This window comes from Heteronotia binoei, chromosome 11 (genome assembly GCF_032191835.1).
Source record: "Heteronotia binoei isolate CCM8104 ecotype False Entrance Well chromosome 11, APGP_CSIRO_Hbin_v1, whole genome shotgun sequence".
NCBI classification, from domain to species: domain Eukaryota; kingdom Metazoa; phylum Chordata; class Lepidosauria; order Squamata; family Gekkonidae; genus Heteronotia; species Heteronotia binoei.
The window spans coordinates 46,994,915-47,017,528 of record NC_083233.1 but is presented as its reverse complement, the minus strand read 5'-3'; the positions used below and the strand labels follow the sequence as shown (position 1 = coordinate 47,017,528).

General features: G+C 47.6%; 1 protein-coding gene across 1 annotated transcript in view; it reads right to left on the bottom strand.

Moving 5' to 3' along the window:
- Positions 1 to 1,229: 1,229 nt before the first annotated feature.
- The window catches only part of MED12 (mediator complex subunit 12), a 32,251-nt gene continuing 10,866 nt past the window's right edge, over positions 1,230 to 22,614 (bottom strand). The window contains exons 19-44 of the mRNA XM_060250279.1: positions 22,421 to 22,584; positions 21,665 to 21,796; positions 19,872 to 20,099; positions 19,603 to 19,747; positions 18,643 to 18,763; positions 18,376 to 18,477; positions 17,384 to 17,497; positions 17,071 to 17,225; positions 15,959 to 16,138; positions 15,230 to 15,301; positions 14,842 to 14,996; positions 14,582 to 14,743; positions 14,365 to 14,476; positions 13,811 to 13,900; positions 13,230 to 13,339; positions 12,630 to 12,765; positions 12,168 to 12,329; positions 11,510 to 11,887; positions 10,753 to 10,903; positions 7,989 to 8,188; positions 7,512 to 7,592; positions 5,746 to 5,960; positions 5,452 to 5,623; positions 3,112 to 3,294; positions 2,939 to 3,020; positions 1,230 to 1,641 (exon numbers count right to left, since the gene is read on the bottom strand). Of these exons, the coding sequence (XP_060106262.1) occupies positions 1,598 to 1,641; positions 2,939 to 3,020; positions 3,112 to 3,294; positions 5,452 to 5,623; positions 5,746 to 5,960; positions 7,512 to 7,592; positions 7,989 to 8,188; positions 10,753 to 10,903; positions 11,510 to 11,887; positions 12,168 to 12,329; positions 12,630 to 12,765; positions 13,230 to 13,339; positions 13,811 to 13,900; positions 14,365 to 14,476; positions 14,582 to 14,743; positions 14,842 to 14,996; positions 15,230 to 15,301; positions 15,959 to 16,138; positions 17,071 to 17,225; positions 17,384 to 17,497; positions 18,376 to 18,477; positions 18,643 to 18,763; positions 19,603 to 19,747; positions 19,872 to 20,099; positions 21,665 to 21,796; positions 22,421 to 22,584 (3,846 nt within the window). The 3' untranslated portion in view covers positions 1,230 to 1,597. The remainder of the gene's footprint in view (positions 1,642 to 2,938; positions 3,021 to 3,111; positions 3,295 to 5,451; positions 5,624 to 5,745; positions 5,961 to 7,511; positions 7,593 to 7,988; positions 8,189 to 10,752; positions 10,904 to 11,509; positions 11,888 to 12,167; positions 12,330 to 12,629; positions 12,766 to 13,229; positions 13,340 to 13,810; positions 13,901 to 14,364; positions 14,477 to 14,581; positions 14,744 to 14,841; positions 14,997 to 15,229; positions 15,302 to 15,958; positions 16,139 to 17,070; positions 17,226 to 17,383; positions 17,498 to 18,375; positions 18,478 to 18,642; positions 18,764 to 19,602; positions 19,748 to 19,871; positions 20,100 to 21,664; positions 21,797 to 22,420; positions 22,585 to 22,614) is intronic.

The window sequence follows — 22,614 nt, the reverse complement described above, 5'->3', positions numbered from 1 at the left end:
CCGGCTATTCCTAGAGTATGGAGCAGCTCTTTCCCAAGTAGCAACAAGAAACCTGGCATACATACCAAACAGGGGCATGATAGACCATTTTGGTGGGAGCAGAGAACTGGTCCCCCCTCCACCCCCCCCCAAATCAGCCAGGGTTGGGTCTGGAGGAACTGGCAGCGCCAATGAGTTTCAGTTTGCTCCCAGCACATTTTATTTACCTTAGATTTTGTCAAGTACAACCTTTGTCTCTTCTTCACTTTTGTTTGCCAGCATGCCAATATCTTTACAGGAAGATGTGGAGCAGGTCAGTTTCAGCCTTGATCCCAAAAAGTTGGGCACTTCAGCTCCAAGGTCTTAATAGCCATTAGCAGATTATCTATTGTTTGAGCATAGCTGTAATCAGGGGTCATTTTGTAGAAAAATAGGTGGTAGAGCTCATCCAGGCACTGTTATGCAGCTGCACATACTATTCAATGGACAAGGAGGTGGAACTCTCAGAAGGAGGTGGAACTCTCAGAAAGGTTCAAGAGCTATGCTCCTGTGAGCTTCCACTGAATCTAAAGCCTGGCTGTAATTCCTTCCCCAGTAAGGGAAAAGATGCTTTCTCTATTTAAAAGGCACTTAACGGGGATCTTAAAACATGAAGAATGCCAGCGGACATAAGACAAGAATACAACTCTTGCTACCAACTCTTCTCCCAACCCCCTCACAAGTACTTCAAGAGTAGTCAAAAGAAATAGGGAAGGTTTTGTTCAACCATCCTCGTGACCATCACTGTGTACATGATGCTAACTTGCAAATATCAAACTACAAAACAGAACATTTGTGACAGCCTTAGTGTGCCCTGACAGAGTGATGGGACCAAAAGGCATGACGGACCTTGACCTGGATAGCCCAGACAAGCTTGATCTCATCAAATCTTGGAAGCTCAGAAGGGATGATTCTGGCCAGTACTTGGTTGGCAGACCAGCTTGGAATACCAGGAGAGCAGGTTAAGGCTTTATTCAGCTATCTCTCTGAATATCTTCTGTGCCCCAATAGTCACCAGATGTTGCCATGATTTCCAGGTGCATGTGCACGTGCACATGCACACACAAATATAAAAATACAAACAAAATAAAAGGCATAACAGATGACTTGTCCATCAGTCCTTGAGCTGCATTCATTTACAGGCACATACCTAGGAACTCAGGGCCAAGGGGAGTTCTCCCTGCCACCCACAGCAATTCAGACACAAAAGCTTCTGGAAAGTATGCTCTCTGTATTTGTCTCAGGACATCTGTGGTACAGGGTTTCATCCGGTATAAATAAAGTATAAAATCTTACAATTTGTTTTGTCATTATTTTAACAAAAATACTAAAAACCTATTAAAACCTGAAATCAAAGTGGGAAGGGAGACTCTAGCAATCACACGGGTTTTGGAAACACTGGTAGAAAGTGGAGATTTAAAAACACTCATTCGGCATGATGCCTCCCCCCCTCCCCCACCGTTGTCAGGGCGCTGCTGCAGTGCAGGAGCCCCAGGGAGGACGAGGCTGATCTATGGGTGGCCCCAGCCAGGCAGAGACCATCTCAAGTCCACACCGAGGCCTTTCTCCTTGCTGGGCCTCAGTACCGTCCAAAGGGGTTGCTGCTCTGCTGGGGCTGTGTATCTGTTTAGACCAAACACAGAGTTAGAATCTGAGAATGTTACCGTGCAGAGTCCATGACACGCAATGACACGGCAGGGATACATGCTGTTCTGCAGCACCCGGAGTCAGAATAAAATGCACAACTCATTTGGGGGAAGGTGAGCATTCCTTGGTGCCAGACAAACTCCTGGAATGCAATCCGTATTTCTGGTGTGCATGCTATACACAAACAGGTATGCCTCGCTGCATGTACTGGGAGTGTCTGGCAAAAGGCAACGTGAAGCAGGAGGGGGAAATTGAGGATGGCCAGATCAGGAAACAGCTAGCTACAAAACCCCCAAACACTCCTCGAGGAAAGGACTGCCATCTTGGGGCAGGGGGAGAACAGCTGATATCCACTTTTCCCCATTACATTCTCCTCTCCGATCTAGCCAAAGCAGTGATGCTCAGCTCCCTGAAACACAAGTCCCTTTGTCAAGTGGTGGAGGTGAGGGTAGTGTGGAAGCTACTCTACTTCCATCAGTATGTAGCAGAGCATACCCTTCAGCTAACGTGAAGCCTTGCTACTGATCAACTGGGGGGATCCACCAAGCGCTGCAAGATGCCACAAAGGTTGCTGCTAGCCAAAGGGGATTTTTTTTTGCTCTAACACAAGCAATTTCACCATTTATTTTTTAAATATATATATTTTGCAATCTGCCTTGAACCTCCTCAGTGGAGTCTGGCTCAAGATCCCTTTCAAGCAGTTCTGAAAGGGAAGGGACAGCATGCCAACACACCTCCTTCCCTCACACTGCTGTCCCAAGGTTCATTTTTTCTGGAGCACAGTCCAATGTCTGGGCTAGCCTTGGGGAAGAAGGGTGCCGACCACAAACAAAAGGTACTCCACAAAGCCCTTTCTGAGTTGGAATGTGAAACAATTGCATGTTGATGTCGGGGATGTCTTTTGGTGCATCTCAGCCTGTCTTGTGTGTGTGAGCCAAACAGTGTGTGTGCCCACAACTGATTGTTTGTGCAGAAAAAGCAAGAAATAGGGGGCTGACCCAGGGCTGGGTCCTGTCTTAAAACCCAGGAATGGAGTGGGGGGAGAGGCCTCACTAGGGACTCTGCTTTGGATCTCTGAAGACAGCCTTGGCTTTCATGGTACCCTTTCCCATCCAAGCCTTTTAAAGAGAGTCTTCCCGAGTGACAGCTCAACTTCTTTATCTGTGAAGAAGTCCTCACAGTCCCAGCTCCACCCCCTGCCCAGTTCACCATTAATGTGGGAAGGGGCTCTGCAGCACCCAGGGTGCTGGGGGAGATGGGACCTGGGCCTTACTGGAAAGCTGCTGCTGGAGCTGCCGGACCAAGGCAGCGGTCTGCTGCTGCTGCTGCGTCTGCTGGAGGCCCTGCCGCTGGAACTGCACAGAAAAAGGAGAAAAGCTATTAGGGGAAACCCTGGAAAACAAGGACAGCTTTGCAAAGAGGAGGGGAGCCAGGGCCCATACCTACCATAGGCTGCTGAGGAGCCAGCGCCTGCATCCCCAGCCCAGGAGGCTGGCCCTGTGCTTGTGGCTGAGGGACAGCAGGCACCTGCGGCTGCTGCTGGGGTTGCTGTGGTGGAGGTTGTGATGGCTGCTGCTGCTGCTGCTGTTGTTGCTGCTGCTGCTGTTGTTGCTGCTGCTGTTGCTGCTGCTACAAACAAAGCAAGAGGACAGCATTAGCAAGACTGCAACGGCCATGCCTCACACCGGTTGCAAGAATCCAGGAAATTACAGGATGGGGAGCAATCTCCAGACACTGGGGGAAGGTCTGTTATTGCAATGAAATGTGAACACTTTGGGGAGAGCTAAGAGCAAGCAGTGAGGCCATGCTAGATTTCCATACTGTGCTGTTATCCAAGGCATCCAACTGTATGTGATGATGGCTGCTTTTTGTTTGCAGAGATGGCTGGCTGAAACCTCTATGGACAAAGGCAGTATATTTCCAAGTACCAAATGGCAAGGGCAAACAAAAAGGGCCAGGGCTGTTGCTTTCAGGCCTGGCTTGTAAGATTCCACAGGCATCTGCCCATCCATCATTGGAAACAGAATACCAGCTTGAATGGACTGAATCTCAGTCTGATCTAGCACAGCAGGTCTCATGTACTACCTGAAGCCAAGAGAGAAATACGTTTCCTCTCACTCGAGCTCCCTTCCTCTTCCCATGTCAACCTTCATTGAATAGGGCTATGAAGAAGAAGAAGTAGGACAGAAGGCAGGTAGCAAATTAGGGGTTAACAGCTCAGCTCTACTGAGGCCACATCGCATCAAGACCCAGATTACATTTCAGGCAGCTGCCTCTCAGCTTGTGTTCAGTTCACATATAAAAATTTCTTCTGTCAGAACCAGCTCCCATTAATTCCCAAGACCATACAAATAGGGCAGACAGCCAATGGGGTTTTTTGTTTAAAAGCAAGAACAAGTACACAGGTTAATGTCTTCTCCCAGAACAGAAGAGGACAGATGAGGTCAGTACAACACCAATAATGGTCAGATACCCCTGTTGACCCACTTCTATTTTTAAACTCACTTTATTTATTTCTTTTCCGGCTTTGGAGGAACTCAATAAATAACAAGAAATCAAGACACAAAGCCTTAAGAGAAAGCTCAGCTACACCTTCAGCCTGTTCAATAACCAGGAAAATATAATAGCGCAAGAATGGGAAGAACATTATTACAGCACCTGAGCACAGAAGCCAGATCCAAATTCAGTGTCGTATGGACTTAAGTGAAACCCTCCAGATGCAGAATTTTCAGTTTGATTTCCATAAGAAAGAAAAGATTGGGAGGGACAGTGATGCCTGCTGTAAAATCGAAGCTATGCTTTCGTTTTCTCTTGTTCTGTCTCCAGACACAAATCTGCGTGTAGCTCCTTAACATGCACAGAAAGGTAAGAGCCAGAAGGGCCCATGGCTTGCACCCTGTGGCGCTGGACAAGCTGGTCTGCTCAAAGAAGGACCAGCCCACTGGTATGTTTTTCATCTATTATACTTCATCTACATTTTTCATTTTTGTTATAAGCAGCTCTGGGTTCCTTCAGAGAGAAAAGGGGCAAATAAATAAGCTAGGTAATTATTCGGGAACCAATTTCCAAAAGACTGTTAATGCTTGCTTGGAATTTTAAAGGCCCACAAATTAAGACTGTAGCTTCATCCTGAAAAATGGTTACCAAATGCCTGGGTGCAGGATTGTGGAAAATCCCTGGCAAATTACACCACTGCCTTCATAGAAGGGATCTGTGTGGATCTGCAGCACACCAAATGAGCCACACCCAAACTGTGAATCCTAGGAACGTTTTCTTTCACTGTCCTTAAAACAAAATTTCCTCTGCACATCACAAGACTGAAGAACTGAGAATCTTGTGGCATTTAAAATCTCAGGCCTCTGAGACCACTGAACAAGGAACATTGTTTTGACTATCACAAAATCCTTGTGCCAAGGCCAGAGATTCCTGGAGTTTCTGTGGGAGAATCGTAGCAAAGAAGCTGATATCTTTTCAAGGAGCCAGGCCAAAACGTTTTTGTTCACCAAGGCTTTTAATTAAGAGGTTGAGCTGTTAGTACTATTTTTAGTCTGGAAATTGTTCTTTTAGCCTGTTCTTTTAGCCTGTCAGTAGCCTGTTTTTAGGCAGGCTGGGTTTTAATTAATATCTTTTAATTGTTTGCTTTTATTATTTTTATTTTGTAAGCCACTTCAAGCAGCTTACATTTTTTTCTAAATAAATAAATGACAAAGTAAGAAAGAAGCCAACCTGACCACCCAGGGAGTCCAAGAACTGAGGCTATGCTTTGGCTTTTTCTGCCCAACTCACCCTCAGCATCTGCTGCTGTTGTTGCTGTCTCAGATATTGCTGCTGCTGCTGCTGCTGCTGTTGCTGATCTGGCAAGAGCTGGTTCGGCCGAATCCCTGATGGGACACCCTGTGCACTCATATGGTTTATCCCACCCAGCATGGGAGTTTGCTGCATTGATTGGTGAGGAAACCTGCATGTTAAGATAAGAGGGGAACATGCAAGACTGGGCCTTGGAGTGACAAAGTTAAGATAGGCCCCATCCTCCCTTGGTTCAAAATCAACTGTGCATCCCCCTCCAGCCTCTGACAGTACCTCTGTGCTGTGCTGAGGGTGTGTCCATACCCAGGGGCTTGCTGATGCACATATCCACTGGGTCTCTGCATTGGCCTGACGGGGTCAAGGAAGGCAGCATTGGCGCTTGGATGTGTGTTCTGATAGGTCTGGCTTGAGTAGGCTGGGGGGACCATGGTGCTGGACTGGGAGGGGTGTTGCTGGAGGCCAATGTGGGAGACATAAGGAGTATAGCCCTGCAGGAAAGAAAGTAGCATCCTATATCAAATCACTCTTCTTTGCCAGTACAGACCGACTGGGGGGGGGGAATCCACAACACAAAATGTAAGCTACCAATCAACTGTATTTATTTATTTACATGCATAAGCACCACTTTCTGTCCAAATAGGTACTCAAGGCAATGTCTTTCCTCCTTTTTATATGTACACATTTTATTGTTACAATCAAAGAGGCTTGTGTAATGTGGAAGGCTTGTTCATGATAATCGTGATCATCTTATTCTGAACACAAGCAGCAGCTAGAGAGCTTTGTTATTCTAAAAAGTAATGAACGAGGAACACTGAATTGGATGGAAATTGGTTCCCTCTTCTTTTGCATGTGAATAGCCAAACAAGTTATTTGCAATTTTCTGTGTTCAGAATCTCATCAACTCCTCTGTGCTCAGCTGTGAGAATTCTTGCTGCTCTGAATGTATTTATGTGACTCGTTCGATGGACTCGGTGATATTTTTGTATTCATAAAAAACAGAAACATCTAAGGTTCCAAATTCAAATTTAAACCCTCAATATGACTGTGCTAGCCAATGGGTGGTTTGACACTGCATATGATAGCTGTATGAAAAAAAGACACCCCATCCCTCTACATTTATGACTTATTCGGAGCCAAGTACACCCTTGAACAAATCCTTGCCTTGAACATTCACACTGTGGGGATGTGAACACAAGCAGGACAGACTTAGACTTGCATTTCCTCTGCAGGACCAATAACTTCTGAGGGTGGGGACTGGATGCACCCAAGAGAAATCAGAGCCAAGGAGGATGAGCATTAATCAAGTCAATGAGAACCCCCCACCCCTCCTCCCAAGCATACTTTTTGCTCCAAATCTCCAGGCATCATGGATGAGGCACATCATCCCTACACTGGTTTTATTGTCATGGCTTCCCCCAAAGAACTCTGTTGTGAATTGTTGTGTCCTAAGCATCCTGAGCATTCTTCAGAGGAAGCCAGCTCCTCCTAGGCTTCTTTGAGCTATGGCAAGTAAACAGACTGAGAACCAGGGCTTTTATGGAGCAGGAATGCACAGGAAGGCAGTTCCAGCTGGCTTGGCATCAGGGGGTGTGGCCTAATATGAGTTCCTGCTGGGCCTTTTCTACAAAAAAGCCCTGCCTGAAACACTGATGATGTCAGGGGGTGTGGTCTAATATGCAAATGAGTTCCTGCTGGGCTTGTTCTACCAAAAAAGCCCTGCTAGGAACTATAACAAGCATGTCATGTGCCTAGAAACAGACTTTGTCCAGTGAACAAGGAAACACATCATTGTAGCAACAAGAAGTTTAAGCAACTCATCTAAATGTAAAGCAAGAATGAGGGTAGTTAATAGGAATCCTAAGAAGTGTCTGCTCCCCATTTTCATATATTTGGGCAACCCTGTGCCAGTTTCCCCTGAGAAAAATGGCCGTATCTTATCTAAAGAGGCCAAAGGCCCTGGGTAGCAATTTCAGATCGGAAGGTGGTATGGAACGGACTTCCCAGGCTCTGGGGCTTGCCCATCCCCCGCCTCAGCTTACCTGTGACGGCTGCACAGCTCCATAGGCTGGGGCTGGAGTCATCTGGCGTACGGGCGGCTGCCCCAGCATCCCCTGGCTCTGCTAGAAAAACAGCAGAGAGGTATGGCTAAGTGTCGGTGGTCCTCCAGACCCTCTGTCCCCAAAACTCTTCAACCATCCCTCAAATCTCCCAGAAGCCTTGACAGAGACAACAGGAACATTTTGGTCTGCATTTCCTGCCACCGTTAGGAAGCAGCAGGACCAATGACTCTTATCCACAATATTCAGTTAGGAGTCCTCATGCTGCATCTGGGAAGGAATCCCTGTGTTCAGCATTCATCTTAGGGTGCAAGGATTCCTCTTCCACAATGGATCTTTCTGATCCACATGGCTTGCTCCCTTGGCCTCAGTGGCAGAGCAAGGCCAGAGAAAGAGTGGATTACTGTGTTCCCTTCCCTCTCTTGTGACCAGCCAGGGAATGCAACATTGAATCCTCACCAGCTTGGCCTGCAACTGTTGGCGGAGAAGCTGCCCTTGAGGAGATGGCTGTCTGTAAACACCCGGCTTGTAAGGAGGATCAATTCCCATCATGCCAGCCATGCCTGAGGGCAAGACCCCAGTGTAGGGGGGGCGGCTTGGAACCACCTTGCTCAGGGGCATGCGAATAGGCCGGTAAGAAGTATCCAGCCGAGGGCCACCTGCAAAGAGAGAGAGAGAACATCAGGAACATCTCATGTGTACAACTAACCTAATTCAGATATGTACTTTCTGTGCAAAGTTGGGGTCCAGAAAGCCCAGCTTCATTTGTTGATTTAATCCCTGTGCCCAACAGCAAACTGGCTGGCCCCTGTGTAGATGACAAAAGACATGTAAGGGGACCACCGCCAGAGAAGGCAGGAGTCTCTATTACCTGGGGGATGCTTCTGGTATGCAAAAACTCATGATTTTGTAAACTGATCAAAAGGAAATAAAAGCGAAATAGCCTAATGAGGACTGTGTGTGCCAGAAACCATGAAACTTTAAGAATTTCTACTCTCTCCAAGGACAGTTTTGCACAAAGAGGTTTTCAGTAAAAACAGATAATGCAATAAAAGTTGTTAAAAACAAGGAAACAATAAAAAACACCATAAAACACAGTGCAGAACATCACAAAAGATCAGAGGTGAACAGAAGTGTATGTCAGCATAAAATCAAGCAGCATGATATACCTAAGGCTAGCAAGAGGTCAAATAATAGAGCTACTGAAGATCCTAAACAATCTAGAGTTCACCAATACTTGGGAGAATAGCCTGAGTTTTACTTGGTGCCAGCAAGTCAACAGGTTTGCTGCCAGGCAAAGGGCAATCCCTGGCTAGTCTCTGGATGGGAGACTTCCAAGGAATACCAGGGTCATAGCACTGAGGCAGACAAAGGCAAACCACCTCTGAACATCTCCTGCCTTGAAAACCCTATGGGTCGTCATACGTCAGCTGTGAGTTGATGGCACTTTCCATCACTAGTGGGAAGTCCACAGGCAAGGTGCCATAACAGAGGAGGTCTTGTCTTTTGGGGCTACCCACTTGTTCAGAGATCCTCTGAAGAAATCCTCAGTACTCAAGCAAGTTCATGTCAGAGCTGGTGATCATTTTGATACCCTGGTCCCAGACCTTTCAGGATTTTAACTCTAAGAACCAGCACTCTGAACCAAGCCCATAGGAGTGAACAGGCAGTCTAGTGAAGTTCCTTAGGCACTGGCAAAATAGGATGCATGTAATCAGGATCCGAAGAGCCCTGTGGTGCAGAGTGTTAAAGCTGCAGTGCTGCAGTCCTAAGCTCTGCTCACGACCTGAGTTTGATCCCTAGTGGAAGCTGGGTTTTCTGGTAGCCGGCTCGAGGTTGACTCAGCCTTCCATCCTTCTGAGGTCGGTAAAATGAGTACTCAGCTTGCTGGGGGGAAAGTGTAGATGACTGGGGAAGGCAATGGCAAGCGACCCCGTAAAAAGTGTGCCATGAAAACATTGTGAAAGCAACGTCACCCCAGAGTCAGAAACAACTGGTGCTTGCACAAGGGACCTTTCCTTTCCTAATCAGGATCCACTGGCAGCTTCTGGGTTACCAAACTTGCAGTAGCATCTAGCCAGGATGTAGCCATAACAGGAACAACCACTGTCAAATCTAACTCTGCAAGCCAGTTCAGGTTGATTTAAAGGTCCTTCAGCTAACAGATGAGACTTAGGTATCCATGTGAATGTACAGATCTAGAAGCTGCAACCCAGCTCCTTTGAGGGAATACAACTCTGTCTGGAATAGGATTAAATCCTGGCTTTACCACTGCCTAACTGCACCCCAGGTTGGCTGAGCTGCAGTTTACTGGCCTTCATTTAACCAATTTCTGCCTCCCAGCACCCACTTTTGCATTATATAGACAAACCTGGCTTGCAGAACACATCAGACTAGCAGCACCTTAGAAACCAACAAGGTTTTTGAGCATAAGGTTTTGAGGGTCAGAACTCCCTTTGTCAGACAGCAGCTCTATCAGACAGACACTTCCTCAAATCCTTTATTAGCATGAAGTATTATTGTTGAAGATATGGGGACTTTGGCAACATCTGGAGTATTCTGATGCAGGCAGAAGGAAGAAAGGGAGTGTGATGCAGAAGCTGGAACAATGGGTTTGGACGCAGGCAATAAAGGTTCAAATTCTTAAGCAACCAGCCCTTTTAAGCAAACCACTGCTTCTCAGCCTCATGTGTTGATCAGAGAGAAATAAAAGAGATACAAATCAGAAAGAACCAAATGTTCTGTGGAAATAACAGGTTAGCTACAAAGAGACCGTGGACATCAAAACAGAAACCAGGATACTGGAAGCGTGAACTCTGCACAAACCAACCTAATAAATGACCACTCAAAACTCACTTAAAAAAAAAACCTTAGCTGCTTCTTTACATGTGGTTTCCCATAATGCTCCATTGCAGCAAGGAACCATAGTCTATCATGTGTTCTGTGCAACAGTGACCCAGACTGCACAAGCGTTCAGAATGCAAATGTTCCAATATAAGCATATACAACATGAACTTAAATGCAACATACAAAATACCCCTCACCATCCAGAGCTCCCTATCACTGCCTAAAAGTGGATGTGGAACACCCTCAGTCCTCGACTACCTTGCCAAGCATGCAGCTTGGTGTGGCTTCCAAGAACAAACCCAATCATGACTGTAATTGAAGCATTGATGAGATGAGCTTAGTACTCTTGAAGGAACTCTCAGGTGTTCTGACTTACCTGCTGGTAGAGGCTGGTTCTGGGCATAAAGACCTACTGGCGACTGCCCAAAGGCCAGCCGAGACATAGAGTTCCCAGTCGGATGGTGCAGGAGCTCTGTGGGCATGCCACCTGCATAGGAGACTCCTCGACTTGCGGTCATCATGTAGTCCTGCAAGGAGAAGGCTCTGTGAGAAAGCAGCACAAACAGCAGAACCAGTAGAAGTGCCCAAAGGAGCCATATCAAGAATGGAAGTGAAGGAAGAAAAGGCAAGCGAGCCAGCGAGGGGCAACTCTCATAACTGAGAGCAAGCTGGCCTAGGGATATGTACCACCCATTCAAAACTACAACTTAATTTTTTAAAAGAAGCATTCCAGGAATGAACCTGAGCCCAAGGTGAATTCAAAGAGAAAGAAAGAATGGTTGTGTGACTCAGGAGCCTTCAGATCACATCATTCTTGTCTCAGTGTGAGGTGTTTAAGTTGTCACCTTTGATATGCAGAGGTAGAGGTAAACACAGATGTGCTACAAAACACAAGTGACCTGCAAAGAACACATGCAAGTGTGCCTGGGTCCACAGCTACAGCATCATAGGATTCTGAAGCTACAAAGCAGGGGTTGCTGTTGAATGCAGTAGCCAACCAATTTGAAGCAGGGGTGGGAGGCAGGTGTTCAGCTACAATGTGGCTGCAGAGGGAAGCCATTCAAGCAGCACAACCCTTGTTGGTTCCAGCAAGATTGGGATCTGGTGTGACCCTGCCCCACCTCCCTTTTCACCTCATTCTTGCTGGCAGTTTGGGCCCTTTTCTTGTTCTTGCTTGGCTTCTTCTTGGGCTCTCCGGAGGAGCTGGCAGAGTTGGTGCTGGCTTTCTCCACCTTGACTGGCTCTAGGGCTTTCTTCTCTGGCTCCAGGGCCACAGGTGTGGGGGGCTCTTCCTCCTCAGGGGGCAGAGGCAGTGGCTCCAGGAAATAACTGCGGGGTTTAGGCTTCAAATGTGTGTGATACAGCAGCAGCCTCTGTTGCTCTTCAAAGCGGGACACCTTGCGATCCACCCGCACTGTCCCAAACCAGCCCCAAGATAGTGGGGCAGAGTGCTTCAGGCCTTCAAAAAGGTCCCAGGGAGAAATCTTCTGCTTGGTGGATACCTGCAAACCCTGGGAATGAGGAGAGGAAGAAGACACAAAGATCAGCCAGGAAAGACCACAAGAGCCTGTTCCTTCTTGCTCCTGGGGACCATCCCTTGCTCACTAGTCCATACAAATTGCTCTGCATCATCACGGAGCCTTTTTCATTCTCCTAAGGACTTTAGCACAACTCTATTTATTTCTATGATGTCTACTTACACCCAGCCAGACCCCAGGGACATTCTTCCTGCAGTTGAAAATGGAACAACGTATACAGTAAACAAGGAATGGGACTGCAAGGGCTACTTGCCTCTTTCTTGAAAATGGAGTCAAAACCAGCGATCTTGTTTCCTTTGGTGTCAATAAGGGAGCCCTGAGGCTCACAGGTGATCACATCCCGAGTTTGCTTGGGCAGAGGAAGCAGCTGGCGTACCTTCTCTAGACTGTCAGACTGACGGTCACCCAGCTCCTTCTGCAGAAGAAAAGAGGCTTTTTGTGAGGAGAAAGGTGCTTCCCTTTGTATTAAGCCAGCACATCTCCCTGCATGTGGCTTGACAAAGGGGACCAAAGAGCCATTTAATCCATGTCCTCCATTCACTCTTCTGGGCAAAAAGTGGAAGTGGGAGAAGAATCAGTTCCTTTGCCTTTGACTTGCAGAAGAGGAATAAGCATGCAAAAAAAAAAACTACATACAAAGCAGTTCAACGTGCATAATGCAAACAGATTGTAAGACCCTTCTGAACTCCTTCCCTGTGAGGGAACTTTCCCTTACCCGGAGCTTCTTGACTAGGTTCATGTAGGCACGCTTGTTCTCCTCCATGCTGCCCTGTGAGATACTGGACATGTCTGCAGCCAGCGTGCCATTGATGAGCACACTTAGCATGTCCAAGACTGTGGTGAAGAGCTCGCTGCACGATTAGAGCAAGAAAAAGCAGGAAGGAAAGGTCAGTCAAGAGCGGGCTCTGTGGTCCCTCTGCCCCAGCCCTGACCAGTTTTTTCAAATGGTGGAAAAGCTGCCAGCCCCGTGCAGTCCACCCATGTCTTATTCCCAACACAGGGCCAAACATGGCAGGGATTTCTCCAAGGACCAAGCCCTCAGCCTTTCCATCTTCAGCACCGAGATCAGCAGCTCATGTGTCCCTTTGACATAGCTCTTCTGCCCAGGATAGCTTTCACCCTCAACACCCCCACTGTCGTAGAGGACTCAAAGTGAACCTGCAGGGTTAAGGCACTTCCCATAGCCCAGCATCCCTGGGAGGTAGCCACACCAAGCAAGATCATTCCTTTTCAGCTGCTAAGAAGTGTGGGTAACTGCTATGGGGGAGACTGAGAGGGTGCAGCAGAGTGGTCCTTCCTCTCCCCAAACACTCACTTGTTGGATTGCATGTCAACAGTGCCACTGCTGATGATGTCCAGGAGAAGCACAGCCCACTCGGTGGTCTGCTGGGTGCTGCGCTGCACTGTGTCAAACATGCCCCCCACCTGGCAAGAGGGGGAGAAGAGGCCAGTGAAAGAAAGAAGAAAAAGACATTGGATTTATATTCCGCCCTCCACTCAGAATCTCAGAGCAGCTCACAATCTCCTTGATTTTCTTCCCCCACAACAAACACCCTGTGAGGTGGGTGGGGCTGAGAGGGCTCTCACAGCAGCTGCCCTTTCAAGGACAACCTCTGCCAGAGCTATGGCTGACCCAAGGCCATGCTAGCAGGTGCAAGTGGAGGAGTGGGAATCAAACCTGGTTCTCCCAGATAAGAGTCCGCACACTTAACCACTACACCAAACTGGCTCTACAGCTGAAGCCAGCTTAATGACTGCAAGTTCTGTAGGAAGCCTGGACCAATAGAGAGGGGGAGACGGGACCTCCCCTCCTTAGTGAAGGAGGCACCTTTCATGGCAGCACCCTAGAGCAGGGGATATTGACAATCCAGCTCCCCTAGTTAATCAGCTACTCACCAGATTAAGTCGCAGTTTTAGGGCTTCGTGCATCAGCTGCTTGGCCTTGCAGTCATCCTGGTATTGGTCTTCTCGCCAGTTGGTCACAATCTACAGGACAGTGAAGAGACAGAAGCCTGACAACTGACCCCTTCATGGCTGGGATCATGCCCTATGGATGCCCAGCACTACTTTCATACAAAATACAGAGATTGTGTCCAGAGAGGGTCAGAATAATACCATGTCCTTTGCACATCCCTGTAACTGGATTCAGGAAACAACACACAGATCTTCAGGGCTCTAAGCCCTGTATTCAAATAATGCCCAGGCTCAGCCCTGGTCTTAATGACCTAACAGCAGGTGAGACAATGCTTCTGAAGATAGCTGAATTATCCCTCCCACATGACCAGGTAAACACTTCACTGAACACACAACTGGAAGTTTGCAGGATCTCCAGGGCATATTCCCAGCATCTGAATTTAGAAGTCAACACCACCACCCCTTTCAGTTTACCTGCTACCCTCAGAGAGGGAACATGAGACCTCATTAAACTTTGGTCTGACCAAAGTGCCTACCTGTTGCACCTGGCTGTACAAGGAGGTGAGGAGGCCTTCCCGCTGCTCATCCTGGCCTTTCAGACACGTCAGCACCAGGGACAGGAAAGGCTGCTGGCTCAGCAGGGACATGCTGCAAGTGGGAAGTGAAGGTATGTGAGCAGTGTTGGGCATAGGCTGGGAGTCGATGCCTCCCCACTCCCCTTCCTCTGACCACCCCCTTCTCTGCATCACTCACCTTTTTTGCTTCTGGCGGTCTCGCTCTTTGCGAGATGAGGAGCCCAGATGCTGCCCTTTCTCCAGCTCATCTCCTGCAGCTTTCAGCACGTAGCCTTGCACGGAGGTGGGGAGCTTGGCAATGAGAGGAGCCACTAGCCACACGCCCGATCTCTCCAGGGAGCTGGGGGCAGGCAGACAAGAAAGACGTGTCAAACCATTCCTGAGACCCTGCAAACATCCCCCTTCTCCAGCTTTCACTCTGCGCTTCTGAACACAGACCTGAGGATGGGCTTGGCTTTGGTGCTGGGTGGCACCGCGCTGGTAGAGCTGGCGATGCTGACAATGCCATTGCTGGTGGAGTTGGTCTCGGCTGACTGCTGGAACACCTCGATGGTTGCCTTGGCAATATTCTCCAGCAGAGAATTCATTTCCTGCTACAAAAGGGCAGAGCGCATATTTGGACACTCTGACCCGCTCTTCCAAATTTGGCACTAAGTTCTGTATCCTGCCCAAGTTCTGTATCCTGAGCTGGTGCCTGAGTTGGTGCTTCTCATCAAGGCCCTTTTGGAAGAGAAACCTCCAGACAAACCAGAGAGGCAGCCCTAAAAAACTCTTAGCCCAAGTTAGCCCAAGTTTGCCCTGCCCCAAACACTGCATTTTTACTTACATTGTTTGCCGTCTGCTTGATCATGAGCTGAAGCTCAAGCAGTGACTGCCGCATCGTCCACTGGTCCAGGTTCTGCAACATGCATAGAGAAGTAGCCATCATCCATCTGCCTGCTGCAGGAACCACATCTGTCCGTGTCTCTCCTCCACTGACCAGAGTGTGAACCTGAGTTTCCTGGCACCCTTCAAGGTTTCACCCAGACCAAACCAGCCTTCCCTCATGGCCCATTCACCCACCTGGCCTTCTCCATCAATCCTCACAATAGGTACAGTGCAAAATCTATGTCTTTCATGCAAAAAAGGTTATCATCAATTAATGTAGACTTTTGAAGCATTTGGGCTGAACTGACGTCAATTTCTGTAGGTTGTATAATTTCCACATACTAGGCAAAGATGAATATATTTAATTACTTTACATGTTTATTTTTAATTCTATTTGTTTGGGGTGGGTGAAGGCAAAGAGATATGCCGGAGTGCTGAACTCCCTACACTTCCTTCATACACTACTTGATATCTTGTTCAGGGCCTTTTGCAGCTTTTGATATTTCCAAAACTACTTCCCAGTCACTGGAGGACTTGAGTCTCTCAAGAAGTTGAATTGTTTACTCATTGCGAACCCAGAACAGAGGGGCAGGCATTACAAAACACACACATTAAAACAAACCCTTCCCTACAGGATAAACTTCCCCAGAAGCCAATATCTGAAGGAGAAACTCCAGTGACTCAGGACCTGTAAAATGCGCTTGATCCTCTGCCGCTGGGGGTTCTCGCCTTCCTCGTTGTCAAGCAACCGGTGTGGGTAACAGATCAGCTGCATCAGCCTCTGGGCCTGCGTGCTGCTCAGGACGGGATCCTGCAGGTCATTGCTGTCTTCACAAAGAGATTTCAGGCATCTCTCACCTACCCACTCCTGCAGGCAAACAAGGCACATGGATAAAAAGGAACGCAGGTATAATGGTACCCAATTTAACCTGTGAGACTCTAGGCCTATGATGATCACTCTGCAAAGCCTAGAACCCACCCAGCATCTTCTGACATCTGCACTGCCAGCTGCTTCACATGCAGGGAGGCATGCTGAGATGACAGAACCCACTGAGGACTAATCTGTGGACAGGAAGATAACATACTGCGGAGATCTGTTTAAAGACATGCCAGGCCTCACTCTAACTTTGGACTACATCAATAGCTTACTCATCAACTTGCCCTACATACTTTTAGGACCAACAAAGTTTTATAGAGAATGTAAGCTTATGTGTGCTAAAAACACACTTCATCAAACAATGGAATGGTATGCAGTTAGCAGTGCTACATATAGCTATACGTAGCACTGCTAACTGTACCCCATTCCATTGCCTTATGAAGTGTGTTTTTAGCACATGAAAGCTTACATTCTCTATACCAACTTTGTTGGTCTTAAAGGTGCTACTGGACTCCAACTTTGTTCTATTGCTTCAGACCAACACGGCTGCCCACCTGGATCTATCTGCCCTATATACATCAGTGAATCAAGAAGGCTACCAAAACCATGCAGCCAGCAGCCCTGTAACATGCTCCACCTAGCCTAACTACTGCATTGGCTGGATTAAAGACAGAAAAAACCCATCTCCTCCCACTGGCCTCTCTCTCTCTAGCCATAAAAGCAGACATATTCCCTAGAAGAAGCGTTTATACAATGGAAAGCAACAGCAGGGGGTGAGGGGGAGCCCTGTTCCACTCACTTCCAGAGGTTTAACAGGTGTCCTCAGAGATGCCTAGCACAATCGAAGAGTCCCAGCTGCAGCTGTGACTTGTCATCAGTACCATCACATGAAAAGACAGAGGCACAAAGCCCAGCATGCTCACCTGCTGGCAGATGCTCCTGAGGACATACTTGGCATAAACATCCAGGCTGGCTGTCTCTATGGAAACCATCCTGCTTGCAGGCTTCTTGTCATCTTCCATGAGGTCATCCACCCCTCCCGGGTGGGAAAAACCAGAGCCCTTCAGTTCAGCATCCCCTGCAACCAGAACTCAGGCTCACTCGGAGCAATGACTCACACAAAAAAGTCCTACTCACCTGCATTGCTAGACTAGGCAGGACAGGATAGCCAAATATCACTCATCTCCATCCCCATTCCGGGCCTCCCCACACTTGCCAGTCTATCAATGCACATACCCAGCACAAAGACAGCTTTCAAGACAGCAAAGACAGCACCATCCACAATCCGGTTCTGGGAAGCGGCCAGCAAGTGCCGATCACAGGAGGAGCGGATGCCCACCGAAGGCTTGCCTACAGGGAGGTCAGAAAGAAAAGAAGTCAGGAAATGCTGACTGTGCAATGGCAGAAGGTCCAGCCAAGCAACAAAAGTATCCAATAGCAACACTCCTTGGGGGCAGCTGGTAAGCAAGGGAGCAGTCTGTACGCTGGTCAGATCCAGCTGTGGTGCTCAGCAGCCCAAGGATCTCACATGCTGAGAGCTAAGGAAAGATCTTCCGCATCGAGTCCAGCATCAGGTCCCAAAGAGCAGCCAGCCAGCTGCCCCTGGATAGTCCTCAAGCAGGGCAGGAAGGCAATGGTCCTCCTTTGTGGCTCCCTCCCTGCATCTGATATTCCCAAGCTAAACAAAGGTTTTATTTAGCTATCATGTCTCAGAGGCATTGGCAGACCTCTCCTCTGTGTGTCTGGCTTCATTTAAAGTCATCTATACCAATGGCTACCACCACATCATACAGCAGTGTATTCCATAAGCACTGAGTGGTTGTGAAGAAGCACCACATGGCAAGTCTGAAGAGAAGGCAGATCAGTGCCTGATCCTCCACTAGAGAAAGAAATTGGCTAAACTAGATTGGGAAGGAGGTTGCAACCAGTTTGGGGAAATCAACTATGGGGCAGCAGGAATGCCAGTAGCTGGAGCTCTGCCCGCACCAGGAGGTAGGACAGAAGTGTAAAATGGTGGAGGTAGGAAGAAAAGAGAGAATGCCAGAACTGAGACAGAACATGAGTGCAGGGCACATGAGGAATGCTTTGCCCTGACAAAGTGGAGAGGCAGAGAAAGTTGGGCTGGCAGCAGGAGGTCTACATATCAACTCAGCCTTAGGAAACGTCACTGGAGCCAGCAACATGAGGACAGACCCAGCAGAGCATGCTGGTAGACAGTGGCCACTTACTGCTATCCTGCTGGCATGGGTTCAGCTGGGGGGTCTTGAAAAGATGCAGCAGGATCCGACACGTCAGACGGGCTCCAGGCTCAGAGTCCTGCTCACTGCAGGCTGCAGACAGAAAGGCAAAGACACTGTCAGCAACTGAACTGAGCTATGCTGCACCTTCAGGTTGGGCCAGGCCCTTGCCAGAGGACAGCCTGTGAAGCCTGAATGAGGCCCTCTTTGGCCCTCCTTTCCCCTGCAAGGGTCCAGCATCTCAAGGCTGGCACTCACCAGCATTGAGCAGCGAGGGGATGGCAGCGCAGCGGATCAGGTCCTCAAGAAGAAGACACTGGCGAGCAATGAGGATGGCCACAAATGTGGCAAGGGAGTCATGGAAAGACAGATCACTCACCTGCCAAAAAGGAGGAAGAGAAGAAGGGCACAGCTAAAAGACTGTATTGCTCACCTGGAAGTAGCATTTTTCAGCCATGGTCCATGTATCCTGCCACAGCTTCTAGCAGGGAAACAGTTCCAAAACAACAACCCTCCTCTGGGTTCTAGAGAAGGTACCCACCATGTCATTAGAGCTTTAAGTGGTGAGAAAGGCTCTATAGAGATGAGGGAGAGAAGCTTTCCTCACCCATTTCAAGTCACCACTCACTGAAAAGTAAGCTAAAAAGGGCACTTTTTAAAGAGACACACACACCCCAGTTTAGTTCATTCTCCCCTTTTATTTTATAATCTATAATCATTTAGTTCTTCTTTCAGGGGGTTGGGAAACTCTGCTGACAGTCCCCAATAACTGCATTCATCACCAGCTGTCTTTCTTTCCTGGACATTAATTACTAGGATGAGAGAAGTTGAATACAAAGTGAGGCCTTAATGGGGGTCTGCACATGTAACAGAAGACATGGCTTATTGGAAGACTTTGATCTCTAGTAAGCAGGGAGGCTGCAAAAATTCAGGCCAAAGCGCTAGGAACACACAAGGCAGGAAAGGCTGACATTTCTGGCTGAGCCAAGGAATTTTTCAGGGGAACTAACTGTTCCTCACATGGGATCTTTCTACAAACAAACATATTGCTCCATGTTACTGTACTTTAGCAATGCACACTGCCAGTCTGGTCAACCCAATCCTTGGCTTCCTATATGCCACCTCTTCAGATTAACCCCACTTTGTCATTTGCATGCCATCCTACGCTTCCCCCTTCCACATATCCTTCTCAGAATTCCAGGTCTAGATGGCCCTTACGTCCACGTTGCAGAGGAGATCATTGAAGCCACAGGTCCCATTGTTGGAGGAGCAGCACAAAGCCTTCAGTACACCCAGCCACTCAGCACTGAGTGATTTGCAGTAGCCCGTCAGCTCAGCACACAGGATTGCAATGTCATTGACCCTGTGCACAAAAAAGAAGCATTGTCAGAGCACCTGGCCACTGGGTTGGGGCTAATTACAACCTAGGGGCCCCCTACATGTCCTCTGGGTGGTCCCCTCTGATCCCAGCTCATTCTGGCACTCACCGATCAGGGTCATGGTGCCCAACACACACGTGCATGAGTGCATTGCACACAAAGCTGTAGCGGTTGGCTGGGTTGTCTGTGAGGCTCTTGCCCAGGTTGGTGTAGGTGAAGTTGTGTGCCGACGGGTTCTCAATGGTGTCAATCATGAACAAAGGCTCCCACAGCATGTTTGAGTCGGACGGCTCCACGTTGCAGTAGATTGTGTTCTTCACCTTCGAGCAGAAGTCACTGGTATGGAAAGAAGGTGGATGAGAAGCTTCAGCAAACATGGTCCCTGCTAGGTTCCCTACACTCAACAGCAGCATCTGGACACATTCTGTTTTGGGTGATGTGGGCTAGCATGGCCTAGCATTGCTCACTTCCAGAATCTCCCTTTGAGAATCCAGCATCAGAAATAGGTGCTTGGCAACTTTGTCACCAGATGTTCATGAAAAAGAAGTAAGATCAGCAATCCTCATAGCATCTGCAGGATCTACATAAGAGAGGACTGAAACTACTATACAGGCATAGTACTTCTTGGTAACACACCCCTATGGCCCTACAGGCTTCCGTCTTCTCCTGATGCATGGGATTTGGCTGCTTACACAAGATGCCTTGAGATATTTGCTAGGGAAGGGCTTTCCTGAAGCATATCTTTTCTCTGCTTCTGGCACACTGGGGTCTACAGGCTCCTGGGACTGGAGGATGAAGGTAATGGCTAGCAGCACTGGGTCGGCTAAGATGGTCTTTGACTCCGAGCCTGCTTGAGCCTTGGAGACTGCCATGATTTAAGTGATGGTCCGATTAAATTGATAATCAAATTAAATCAGATGTATTGATATTTATGTCTGGGCATGGTTGGCTTGCAGCTTTGCATCCGGTGTGCCAGAAGAGAGGCATAGAGGTCCTGGTGTCATAGAGAGCAGATAGAGGGAGGAAGAGCGAGGTGATCAAGACAAAGGAACAGAGTAATCAAGACACATGGATGACTGCCAGTTCAGATTCAAAAAGGGAGTTGCTGACCATGCAGTTTTATTTCTTCCCCCTTTAAAAAGGACCTCCAGAGGAAGGCACAGCCTTAACAAACAGCCCTTAGCATAAATAACAGGATGTGCTGATTCTGCCACTTTGCTCAACCTCAAATTCTGCAGGGGACCTTGCTGAAGTTTGAATTTTGAAAGGATAAACAAAAACGATAGTCAACTATCATAAAAGAAAACAAGGCTAGGACTCCTTGCGGTAGGTGACCACCAGATGAGGATGTAATGGCACTGGATTGAACTACACTGTTGAGCCACATCCCCACTTTGATGGAGACCAACAGGACAAGATCAGAGGGGATGGCTGATAATCAGGACTCTTGCCTCACAAAGACAACTAGCTACTGATTAGAATGGCCATCTAATCAAGTATACTTGTGTACTAGCAAAAGGGAATCTTTATAATGTTTAAGATGTAACATTAAAAATCCTATGGTCTCTGGATTCTTTCTCTTTTTTCTTATATGTGATATTTATGGATATTATAATTAACAGAAACAATGTTAAAGAATGTTAATTTAAAAATTAACATTGAAGGGAAAACAACAATAGCTAGTGGTGTTCCAAAATACATTTGAGTGAATCAGGGAGTATTTATGTAATTACATCATACACTTAGATTGCATGGTCACTAAAATATTTAAAATACTAGGTTCTTTCTTTAACAATCCACCTACCACCAAGCAGTGGATAGATAACTCACTGGGCTTAGCGGTTCTAAACTGAGAACATCTTTGTATCAAAATTCAGCCCCACAGCCGGAACTGTGCTCACCTGAAGAGCTCTCCAAATTTACTCTTGAGGTGGCTGCAGGATGTGTACAGGTCATAGAGGTAGGCCAGAATACAGCGCTCCGCAGAAGATCCATCAGAGCGGTTCATGCCATGCTTCACCACCCCACACAGCCTGGATGGGGAAAAAAGACGTGGCAATGGAAGTAAACACAGAATCAACCCCCCGCCTTACCTCACTCCCAGTCTAATCCCTGGTGGACAGCCCTACCCCAAATTCTAAATGCTGAAACCTCCACACAGACAAAACCCCAAAGGGCAAAGAACCCTGATAGCATTTAGAAAGAAATCCCAAGCACACTAGCATTTAATAAATAATGGGGAGGCGACCACCATCTCACCACCCTGCAGCATTGACACCGAAGCCACTCAAGTACAAATTTAAAGCACCAAAGAATTATTTTATATCATCGTCAGATGCAGAGATCAACAAGAACTAAAACCCACCATATGGATCCTAGTGACTGTATTGGAAATTATACAATATTTTTAAATTGTTTTGAACTGTTAAATTGTTTTAATGATTTTATTGTATCTTGTTCTTAATATCATGTTTTGTCAATTGTTGTTAGCCACCCTGAGCCTGCTAGGGGAGGATGGGATATAAATGCAATAAAATAAAGAAATATATAATACAATTTGGGGCTCCCTTATCCCCAAGCTGCCTCATAATCTTCAGAATGACAGGCATGGCTGACAATGATCCTGCCCTGCAGCAGTAACAGCAAAGATGGCTTACCCTTCGAAGACTTGGGCCATCTGGTCCTGGTTGAGAATAAGGCAGGAATGATAATGCCGCAACACGGCCACGATGCAGAGGCACAGACTTGTGGTGTAACTTCCCACCAGGTCAGAAGATTTCAGTAGCAGCTCTGCCTCCACCACACTCAACTCATTCAGTAACTACGACCAATAACAGAGAAGATTCAGATG